This window comes from Mya arenaria, chromosome 17 (genome assembly GCF_026914265.1).
Source record: "Mya arenaria isolate MELC-2E11 chromosome 17, ASM2691426v1".
NCBI lineage: Eukaryota > Metazoa > Mollusca > Bivalvia > Myida > Myidae > Mya > Mya arenaria.
Genome location: NC_069138.1, coordinates 43,482,631 through 43,495,371, shown reverse-complemented (window position 1 = coordinate 43,495,371; position 12,741 = coordinate 43,482,631). Strand labels below are relative to the sequence as shown.

The following is a 12,741-nucleotide window of genomic DNA, read 5'->3' as shown; positions in this document are numbered from 1 at the left end:
TGTGCTCGTCAAGCATGCGTGAGAGCGAGAAGGCTGACGACATTATACCGCGGACGTTCCATGAGAAAATATCAAGCTGTGTAGGAGCCATAAACAAAGCTAAGTAGAGACATAAAATATTAAAAAGTGAAGTTTTTTTGTTATAATCCATGTTTGATTAGTAACGATCGTCGTGCCTGTCGCGTTCGTGTCGATATATATCGACATCATTTTGTCTATCGTAACGATTGTAGTAATCGTCGGAGTATTCATTCTCGCCATAGTCATCGTACCTCTCGTCACGACCGTCATGATTGTAGTTGTATCGAGTCATGCCTTTTGACTGGGATGCTTCAAAATGGTATAAGCGTTGCTTAACACGCCTATTAGTTCTAAGTTTTGCATTATTCTTAATCCTAGATTGTCTTTCTGTCTCCCAATCTGATCTTGTCTTCAAACGTCTAAACACCATGTCAGGTGGCCAAAAATCATCATTTTCTACGTCTTCAGAACTATCCGAAGGCAAATTAAACCTTATTGATACTGATTGGCTACCATAAAACATTCTGATGTTCGTCGCTTGAAGCTTTTTTGATTTCATGAAATCAACAACATCCCCGTATGTTACCGAGGAGTCGATATTGCCCAAATAGTAGGCTATTTTACTTACGCTGGGCTATGAACCCTGAACTGTCTTTTTCAGAAGAAGGTGAACTGTCTTTATCAAAAGAAGGTGATCGCTGCGCTTTGTGAACATTAGTATCGGCAGTGTCGTGATCAATGTTTGAAATCGCATTACACCGAGATTTAGTTTTCTCGGCATACGTTGCAATGTTGGAAGTATCATGCTTCGACTGGTTCATACCAGAGAGGCTTTTCGTTGACGGTTTTAATAACTGCGTTTCGTCTCGATCTACACTAGAGATTGATCTCTCGTAAAACGTGAACCGTGCTAGCACCATTTGCCGTTAACGGGATGTATTGTTCATGCAAGTGTGAGCTTACAGCAGACTAGTCGCTATGACGTTCGTCATAAGACATATTTGTATGAACATCATTGGCTAAGTCAATAGTGTTTTGCTTTTCAGTAACATTAGTGTTATCCGACCGTGCGATTGGGCTGTTACTTAGCGTATCTGATACATTGGCATTTTGGCTAATCAATTGTGATTTAACATCAATAACATTTGCATAAAAACTCGGCATGATTCCTGAATAGCGATAGAAGTTTTCTGTAATTCAACTATTTGTTGGCTTACATCCTGCGTAGGCATACGTGCGCGTATTCCATTAATTGAGCTTATTAGAACGTCCTGCAAGGAAAACACTTTCGTAAGTCTCTTTTTCACATCGGAGAATAAGTCTGTAGACTTCGTTTGCTGAAACTTCAATTCATCAACGTCAGCCTGGAGCTTGAGCAGTGTGGCTAGGACATCCGGTTATTTAAGGCAGCCGGAAGCGGTGTGACCGTCATGGGTGTCGGCATCTCGTGTGATTGACAATGAGTCATTTAATAACACGTTTGACGATACAATGTCGTGAATCTCTGATGTGCGTTCGCCGTCGATAAAGTGTTGTAACACGTAACAGTCAGATGCCAGCTTTGCAAACTTTGAGCTCTTATTTGTCGATTTTCTGGACTTCAGGCGACCGGACGGGCACCCAGAAGATCCCCTAACGCGGTCCAATAGGTATTGGCGGTATTGACTGAGCTGCTGAGGGTCCCTTTTGCAGCGCGCCTCTAGCGTTTTTACATAGTCAGTTTCTTGGAAGAACTGCTGCCCAGGCAGCTGAAGTTCATCATCGTCGTCATTGTCAGACAGTTGACTCTCGGACTTGAGTTTTAGCAGTTTTTCGTTAATAATCTGTCTTTCCATCACTGCTTTATGGACGTTTTGGCTAGGCATAGCTCAGTCACATAAGTGATGCTCAACGCACCATACTATGTACAGTTATAGCCGTTAATTGGGCTGAGCGTGCACAGTTTTAACCGAGCGCCGGGTTCAACGGGTCGGTGATTTCATTGATTACCAAAGAACAATGCAATTATCAAATGTTACCTCACAACTATCCAAATCACAACTATATCCATACGAAAAACACACAGTTCAATTCTTCACTTCAAATGCAACACGTCCATATAACAATTGTAATATTCCGTTCACAAAATATCAAGATATTTTAGCTTATAAGTGCGATCAGAAACGCTTGCTTCTGTCCGCCGCCATATTCAATTGCATGTTTTCACCAATTGTTACCTTCATTATATGTGACTCCAATGAGGTAGTATATCGACTCACCAATTGTATCCCCAACTACTTGTGACTCTAATGAGGCAATATATCGACTCACCAATTGTAACCTTCACCCCATGCGACTCCAATTAGGTAGTATATCGACTCACCAATTGTCACCTTCACTACATGTGACTCCAATGAGGTAGAATATCGACTCATTAATTGTCACCTTCACTATATGTGACTCCAATGAGGTAATGTATCGACACACCAATTGCAACCTTCACTACATGTGATTCCAAAGAGTTAAATATCGACATACCAATTGTAACCTTCAAAACATGTGACTCCAATGAAGTAATATATCGACTAACCAATTGTAACCTTCACTGTAAGTGTCTCAGGTGAGGTAATATATCTACTCACCAATTGTAACCTTCACTTCATGTGACTCCCATGAGGTAATATATCGATCCACCAATTGTAACCTTCACCACATGTGACTCCAATGAGGTAATATATCGACTCACCAATTGTAACCCTCACTACATGTGACTCCAATGAGGTAATATATCGACTCACCAATTGTAATCTTCACCACATGTGACTCCAATGAGGTAATATATCGATCCACCAATTGTAACCTTCACCACATGTGACTCCAATGAGGTAATATATCGACTCACCAATTGTAACCCTCACTACATGTGACTCCAATGAGGTAATATATCGACTCACCAATTGTAATCTTCACCACATGTGCCTCTAATGAGGTAATATATCGACTCACCAATTGTAACCCTCACTACATGTGACTCCAATGAGGTAGTATATCGACTTACCACTTGTAACCTTCACTACATGTTATTCCAAGGAGGCAATATATCGACTCACCAATTGTTACCCTAACAGGATGTTACTACGATGAGGTACTAGTTCGACTCGCCTATTGTGACTATAAAAGCACGAACGTACGATGGGGTAATACTTCGACACGCATATTGTAACTTTGACATCATAAGAATACGATGAGTTAATTTTTCGACTCGCTATTGTAACCCTAACATGATTTAACTACGATGAGTTAATATGTCGACTCGCCTATTTTTACCCTAAGAGCATGTGAATACGATGAGGTAATACTCGAATATTGTAACTCTAACATCATGTATGTACGATGAGGTTATAGTTCGACTCGCCTGTTGTAACGCTAATGACTTACTGACAATTTCATTGTCATTATCTTGTCCATCATATTCGCACGTTTGCATACTGATAATGATAGATACTCAACACAGACTATCGATATTATGTAAATATCATATGGCAGCATGTGTAACATTGATATTCTCAACCCGAGAGCAGAATGTCACCCGAGGCGTTATTATAATTATTATTATACCAAACAAAATTAAGTACATAAAAAAGTTTTAAAATGTTTTTAATTCATTTAGTAAAACAAGTTAAACAAGGTTAACAAAATATACCATAATAAAATGATTATAACTAGAACAAAATTCCACCTTAAATTTTCTGTCGTCTGATGTTTTTGTGTACACATTGAATAGTGACGTCACTACTGTATGTGTATATGGGAGGCAATCACGTCATGATTTAGTTAAAACATTGAAGCAATTATTTGCCCTTAAAGGGATATTGTCGTACTATTGTCATTATATGAACTATGGTATAGCTATAAAATAATTGATGTCCACTCTTGGAAACCGAGGAGAGATGTGTGACAGTGTGATCAAATGTCTAAGCTAATGGTTTAATGTAACTTTATGGTATTTTTCCTTAAGGTTGATTACAGAGTATTATTTTATTTCTTATTTTCTGTCAGAACAGAATGTTGATTATAAAAGATGAGAAGAAATCTGATAATATCCGATTTGTTTAGGCAGATTCTATTTAAACTTAGTTTATAAATTAACCTTAGATATTCGCTATAGTTATAACAAATAAGTAGACTGTAGCTTTTGTGTATATTTGTATTAACGTGTGTGTTTATAATGTCCGATCTTGTTTTCTACGGGATAATTTAGCGGGCTGTTTAAAAGTATTTTAACATCCCTTTAACATTGAACAAACTATTTCCAATTGCTGTTTTCTTTTATGAATCAAGGTATGCCAGGCTGAGACTCGTCACCATCCCGGTTCGCCATTGACCTACAGATACGGCTGTCAGAATAAAAATGTAAGTTCGAGGGTTTAAATCAGACCAAGCAAATATTATAAAAAAATACTTAAATTAAATCTCATTGTGTTAGAAAACAGTAAAAAAGCCACTTCACATGCCTCATGAATACTTCCTCTGGTCAAAATATTTTTTTCATTCTATTCAAACTTTTACCCTTATAGTTGGGATTCCAAGTGGTGTGAAAAAAGAGTCCGGAATATTATACAAATTTTGTTCAAATGCTGTGTTCATTGTGTAATTATGAAAAGTGACTTTGGCAACTTGGTTGCACTTGCGAACTTACTACATGTATATCCAAGATGGCGTCCACGATGGCGTCAACGTTTGAGATATCATTCCCAGTTGGTAGAATAATTGCCCGAGGTAAGCTATTTTCACTGGGGCAATTATCCACCAAAAGACATGGTCAACCATGTATTATCCTGTATAATATATATGTTTTGTCATTTGTCAATGATTTAAACAGGTTTACTATTTTGTGGAATAGTGAAGGATTTGATAAGCCTGGAGTCTGAAAATTTAAAAAAATGAGCACGTGCCCGACATCGATGGGCAGTTATGCCATAATCGCCCTGATGTGCCATGATAACCTTTCAGGGGTGGGAACGATTATTATTATTGCGGGAACGAATTTCTACAGTAAAAGATTACAATAGGTTATATATGTATTATTTTTTTTCCTGTCATATATTTATGATACACAGTGTTCAGATTCAAGTTTATATACATTTTATATTTTCAAGGTCAAGGTCATTTTAGAGATCAAAATGTTTTTTTTAGAAAAATACGATCTCTGACTGGCTTCTTTCTTTTAATTTTTAAAAATGGTATTGTTTATCCAGCTTATATTTGTATCAAAATAAATTGCTTTGTATGTGTTTCCAATATTTTATTTTGAATGCACCCAATATGCTGTTACCGAGGAGATATTCAAAATGGCTTCCATACAGTCAATATTCAGATAAGCTGAAAAGGATAAACACAGATGGCTGTTATAAATTGCCAATTCAGTAAAAATGTAATGTTGGAATGTACGGAGGAATATTCTCGTGGATACAACTGTTGTCATAAGGTACTTCAATTTGAAATATAACCTTAACTTCTTCAAGGTCAAGGTAATGTTTGTTACAAGGTCAAATAATGAAATTTACCCGAAAATTGTATTTTTCCTGGAAACAACACTTTGCGGTAACCGTCTTGGGTAACATATACTAGGACGACAGTTGTCTCCATAACATCTTGAAAACATTTCACTTAAAAGGTAACTGAATATATATCAAAATAGAGGAAATTTTCAGTTACCTTTCTGCAAGCATTTTGTTGGAAACACAATTTACTTCACGAAATTAAAAAAAGACGAAAATACACAAAATTTTCAACTGTTTGTGTTTCAGTGTATTTTGACCTTAAACTGACCCTGACCTTTTAGCGATCAGATAAGTATGTCAACATGAAGCACAGTATGATATTGATACATGCCATAGTTAAAAAACCCATATTAGTTGACTGTAACACTTACACAATTTGCCATAAGACTCTTACAGAAGTAGCAATCTTGCGATTACCTTGGCACACTGTAGTGGTATGATCCATCGCGGTGGTGTTTTGAAAAAATATAAAAACAACTAAACGGTCTTAACGATTGTTTAAAAAGAGGAAACATATAATTTACAATTCTGTCAACGTAACTTAAAATAAAAATGGAAAAAAGTATACAGGAAAAGTATGGGCTATTTTTCATATCCTGACCTTGAAATGACGATTACCATTGAAATGGCCGAAATGAGCATTGGAGAGGTCAGATCAATATGTCAACATGTAGCATTTTTATGAATTATATACATGCCATGCATTAAAATTGACGTTCAGTGTAACACTAGCACATATTTCTGTAAGACTCTTACAGCAATAGCAATATTGCGACCACATTTGGCATTTTAGTAGGAGACCTTGGCGTTTTTCAAAAACAAATAAAGCTATATCCTACAATATTGTTTGAAATGAAGGAACATACAACTTACAATTCTGCCAGCACGTTTTGACACACACTTAACACAAATGAATTATAAAAGAAGACGTTGACATTGACGTAGTAAAGGTTATATGTCAATTTAAAGTACATTATAAGGAAAGTAATATCCATATGAATATTCAATCTTAGGTATTTGATGAAAATAGCTATATTCGAAAATAGTATTTTCACTGAAATACCAATTTATAGCGGCCATATTGGATGCTCTCTTGGATTTATCATTTTCGCAAGAGCCGCTAAGAGGCCAAACTCACTTGGAATAAATAATAATAGATAAATAATCTACGGACGACATTAACCTACAAATTGATATCAGGTAAAGCAAGAAGTGCAGTATATTTCCTTTTTTCCCTTTTTTTCATATAAGATGTTTAGTTTCATCAAACACTTCGACAAACCTGTTTTAAAAATAATGTTTAACAGTGGTCCGCCAGGCGGCGGGTTTGTGAAAAGGTTTGTCGAAGTGTTATAGGAAACTAAACTCTATCAAATTCTGGTTTAAGATCGAAGGCTGAGCCCTTAAAGCGTCATAGACTGTTCTATGTTTCATTTGAAATGGTTAGGAAATAGTAAAGTTATCTTTGTTTCAAGTGTTTATTCGAAGCAAAATATTGCCTTCCGACGAAGCACACTGGACATGCACAGAAGGTCATGACCAATTTTGTAACACATTTCCTGACGTGTACAGTTGATCATGACCAAGTGGGTATAGCATTTCCTGAACTTATATTGGATATTAACATGTTGTTCGCATTATTGGTAAGGCAGTTTCAGGAAAAATTATAGTACTATTGATCATGTTTTTTCTTTGAAAATCTTAATTGATTTTCATTTAATGAAAGGTAGAAAACTGTACTGTGCCTTTATCGATTACAAGAAAGCATATGATAGTGTTAATAGAATAGCTTTGTGTCAAAAACTCTTGGAAAATAATATAGATGGTAAATGTAATAAGATAATTCATAGTATGTATGCTATTGCTAAGTCATGTGTTAAAGTTTGCAATTCATTATCAGATTTTTAAGTAGTCAAGCTGGTGTTAGACAGGGTGAAAACCTTTGGCCGATACTATTTTCTCTGTTTCTCAATGATTTTACTTAGTTTATGTCAAGTAGGTTTGAAGGGCTTGAAAACTTTTCTAAATGTACCTTTGAATGTTAAGCGATGAGGATGTATATGTTATCTTATCTCGTAAACTTAACTTAGCTTACTATTTACAATTGTATTTGTTTAATTCAATGACTGTATCAAAATTATTATATGGTTCAGTGGTATGGGCTCTGAAAGATCTTAAGATATTATATCAATTTCAGTTAAAATAGTGTAAACTCATTTTAAATTTTAAGCAGTGTACCCCTAATTGTATGATTTTTGGTGAACTTGGTATAAAACCAATTTCTCTACAAGCTAAAACTATGCGTTTGACCTTTCGAGTAAAATAGTAAATTCTGCTGATGTTAGTAGCAGCAAAATTCGTCACTTACTATAAAAAAAACTGAGTTTTCTTTGCACAATGATTTAAATTCCCATGGCTTTTCTTTGTTCAGAATACCTTAAATGATTTAGGATTAAGTATGTACTTTGAGTCACAACATGTCAATAGTGTTAGTGTTTTTAAGAATATGGTTAAAAATAGATTATCTGACCAATTTATTCAAAATTGTATAGCATTGTTCCAAATTCACCAATATGTCAATTGTATTAAGTATACAAAAAGGATTTTGTGTTTGAAAGCTGTATTGATATACTACCGAAAAACCTTTCATTGTATTTGCTTCAATTTAGAATAATGAATCACAAATTTCCTATTGAAGTAGGTCGTGGTCAAAATGGTGAGAGAGTTTGTCGAACATGTTAATTGTGTAGTAGTAATCGTTTAGGTGATGAATTTCATTACTTGTTCAATTAATTAAAAGTAAATGCAAAAAATTACTTATTAAATTGGCTATATTTTGTAAGACCCTTTTATCTGATGTCAAATAGCCATTCTCCTTTAAAACAATGTGACTTTTTTGTCTTAGTATTTTCTATTATAGGAAACTGCATGAAATATATGTCTACTTTGTTTTTATATACTAGTATGTATAATTAATTGCTTTTAAAGATGTTATTGTGCTGATCACATGGTTGTAATAACGCATGATCTAAATAAATCTTGAAGTCTATTAATCTCATAGACAGTTTGTTCTTCCAACAAAGATATGCAAGTTGCTCATGAAGCGAGCTTTCGATCATCTTCAAGCATGTGAGGGACGTGAGGGCACTGAGGGGTGCCAGTTCCAGAGTACTTGCTTTGTCTGTTGTGCAGAAGGTGGATGTAACTATGGAGATTGTAATACTACGCTGAGTAAGTAAATCTTTCTGGAAAAATCACATCTAAAAAGTATAGTCATTATTTTTCAGGAGTTACATTATGTAAAATTGCGGTGCAGGTTTTATACAATAGAGTTATCTTAGAGCGCAAGAAGTTCTTGCAATATCCTCAGAAGTAAATAGCATAACTCAGTATTCCTATTTGCATTGATATGGCGCAACTAAGTAATATACAAGCATTCAGTATGATATTATTTTGGATTTTTACACCAAAGTAATGAATGCTTTTACCGCTGTTGCAGATCAAGTAAACTGAAAGAAATGTGAATATTAACACGCCATAGACACCGATGGTCAAAAATGAAGAAAAAACCTATAATTTTATGAATATCATAATAGCTCTAATGAACGTCTCGTTGCGGGCACCAACATTATGATATAAATATCTTATGGCACCATGTGTGAAATTGATATTGTCAACCCGAAAGCAGAATGTCACCCGAGGCGATCTGTTTCGAGGCTTGACAATATCAAAGTAACACATGCAGCCATATGATATGTATTTTATTATACTGAACAAAATAAAGTAAATAAAAAAGTTTTAAAATGTTTTTAACTCATTTTATTAATCAAGTTTAACGAAGTAAACAAAAATATTACATAATAAGATAATTATATCTAGAGCAACATTCCACCGTTAATTATGCTAAAATTCCTTCAAAAACTTGCTGACAGTTCCTGTCGTCTGATGTGTGTGTGTACACTTTAAATAGTGACGTCACTACTATCTGTGTATAAGGGATGCAATTAAGTCATGATTTAGCTAAATATTGAAGCAGTTAGTTTCCCGTATATGAAATTCTAAATATCACTGCAGTCACATGACCTGAACAATGAATTTTCGCTTTGTCACGTGTCAAAAAGGTTGAAAATGTTTCTTATAGTCAAAATATCTCTGAATACCATGAACTATCACTTTTTTCATCTTGGGTGATTTGGGCAGCTTAGGTCAATACTAATTTACTAATGTTGTCCACCAAATATACATGTCGTGCCGCTGGTGTGAACGCTTAAAGCTGCACTCTCACATGTTTGCGAACGACTGATAAAAAATACTTGCTAACAAAATATAAGATTGCATTTTTCATATTTATGCTAGAAAATCAATGTTTTATAGCTAAAGCGTTACTTAAGTCTTTAGCCGGAAAAATGGAATTTCGGCAGTTCTCCAAATATTTGAGATATTTTATATTCAGCTCATTTTGATATCATTGCCTTCAATTCAGTCATATAAGATAAAACTTACAATTAAAACTGTAAATCTGTGAGTGCAGCTTTTAAATTTTATTTGCTGATTTACGATCCGTATTTCGTTTACAGAAGAGTTATACAGACAGTACAAGATGAACATATTTTCTTTGGACACGCTAAAATCGACACCTGCTGGCTAACTAGATGACTATTTTGTTGTGTCAACTTTTTCAGTGACAATAAACTGACGATGGAACTACGTTTTGTTGTATTGCATACGTATATAAACATGCAACTATATCTACAGTATTATGTGCGGGAATAGAACATACAGGTAAGTTTAGTGTGCGAAGAGATCATTGGTGATAATTTGTAAGTGTGAAAAACAGCGGTTGGGAAAGTGGGAACAAACCGCTCCACCTCTTCGGTGTTGTGAAGATATTAAGCTATCGACAATTCCGTGGTACAGCTGTGCTTTGTGTTTACTTATACACTCGTGATTTTGTTCATTTTATTCGGTTATTTTATAAAACGGACAAATTTGGAAAATCGGAGAATGTGGTATCGTGTAAGAACAGATTTACTACAGTACTTATGCGAAAGACTACAGAAACAAGCTCAGTAGCAGAAAGTTTAAACATAAATCCGGTTTAATGGCACTGGGTAAACGCCAAAGACATAGAACACAAAAACAAAAAAATCACAAACAAGAAACATGGAAGAAAAGCACAAAACTCCACAAACAGCACAGTGCATACATACTATATAAGAAAACGAGGTATGTTTATCAATAATTGTTAGGTACCGTCTTGGAACGGTCAGTAAAATGTAAATTTACGGGGGGTTTAAACCAGTTTACGTGCACAAACCTCACTCTTATCCCAACAATCCTAAATAAAGTAAAAATGTAAAACGTAAATCTTATCAAAGAATACATTAACTTGAGGAAACTTAATAATAAAACAAATTAAAATAAACTTATAGGTAAACCCCAAGTGCTTAAATGATTAGACAGGTTGACTACGGTTTCGTTTAGATGTTGTGCTAACTGTTGTGCCTGGAGTTTTTCTCCGAAACGGACGTCTGCATATTTTGCATTTCAAGTACTCTTCGTTTCTTACACACATCGCAAAAACATTATGGCGCATGCAAATATGAACATTATGTATAGGAACACTACACAACTATAAAAACGTCTTAAGAAGGAAATGCGGAGCTGGCGTTCAGAAACCGTGAGCGTTAAAATAATGACGCTTGAAAAAATATCGTTCTAATTTATCAACACGCTGCCTATTTCTAGATAAAATATGGGTCCGCGTGTTAAACTTCTGATATGAATTTAATGAATGAGTGAAAATGCTTACTCTAACTACGAATAGGTGCAAGGTAAACGTAATTCGATCATGGCCAAAACCAGTTCAGAACAAAACGTTTCCTTGCCAGAAATTGTGATGAAACCCTAGGTTTTTGCATCCAGATCTCTTGTTTCTAACTTGGTGTCATCAGTTTTTCTTATGGCTTATATTTGCAGTCTAATGATAACAAGACGAATGTTTATGTAAGGCATCAAAGACGCGACGGAATGGGGATTGACCTAAATGGACGTCATTATCACCGGTAACGTTACCATTGTAAACATCAAGCATATATTGCGGACAAAATAAATCATTTCTAAACCTAACGGATGTTGGCAAATCATTATGCGATAAATATCGAGCCTCGTTTATACTTTCGACTTTGGTAGAATACAAAGCATTTCCCTCATTCAGTATACAGTGTACATCGACAGCCGTTAATGAGGACATGTGGTTGTGTTCTTAACTATAAAAAGCCAATAATGCAGCCAGAGCCATAGCGGTACATTGCATGCCATTGTATGGAGAAAACAAAGTTTGCCCTTGGTAAAAATGTCCTAAAACACCTCTTACCATAGTGAGTTTTCGCGTTTTCTTTCCCCGCCAAAAGATGGAGGAGGATGCTGAATCGTTGTGTCACGTGAAAAATATCGATACCAAATTGGCTCAATAAAGTCATGTGACAATATATACAATTGTTAACATTCCGAATAAACACGGACAAAGCCGAACTATGCCAATTAAATCAACTTTCTAGATCGTAGTTACTCGGTCGTCTCCGGCATGCGTAAATTATTTAGACTGGTACCTTGCATTATTACCGATAAAATTATTGGTGTCGGGTCGATTCGGTCGAGATATCATTTCGACCTGAACCTTTTCGGCCTACTTTTATTCATTAATGTTTGTTTTAAAGCGTGTGAATGACGCTTTTAACTTTCATTTTATATCAGTTAAATTTAAATTGTGTTCATTTCGTTATTGCGACTTATATTTGTTAGTAAAATCGTGTGAATTAAGCTTTGTACTTCCATTTTATATCACTTAAATTTAAAATATGCAATAACTGTCGTGTAAAGGCACTGATATTTGTTATCAGATGCATAATTTAAACTATTATTCACAATATGCCCGTAAATTCTCACATGCTTATTTACTACCACAGAGTGTATATAAATCGTTTTCACAGAAAGTAAATTTCTAAAATAACGAACACGTATGATCGCTACCAGTCAATACATAAACACAGAGAATAACTTTTTTTAATTTCCTGTTTTAAACATTTGGCTTTTTCGTTTGATATGACAATTTGGAAGTTTTACACGCATCCAAACGGTTATTGACGACAAATTGCAAACATGTATCCCTATAGAC

General features: G+C 35.0%; 1 protein-coding gene across 1 annotated transcript in view; it reads left to right on the top strand.

Annotated features, from left to right (window-relative positions):
• Positions 1 to 10,271, top strand: part of LOC128222717 (uncharacterized) — a 32,879-nt gene extending 22,608 nt beyond the window's left edge. Inside the window, exons 8-10 of the mRNA XM_052931811.1 lie at positions 4,342 to 4,413; positions 8,648 to 8,795; positions 10,142 to 10,271. Coding sequence (XP_052787771.1) covers positions 4,342 to 4,413; positions 8,648 to 8,795; positions 10,142 to 10,212 — 291 coding nt within the window. The 3' untranslated portion in view covers positions 10,213 to 10,271. The remainder of the gene's footprint in view (positions 1 to 4,341; positions 4,414 to 8,647; positions 8,796 to 10,141) is intronic.
• The last annotated feature ends 2,470 nt before the right edge of the window (positions 10,272 to 12,741 follow it).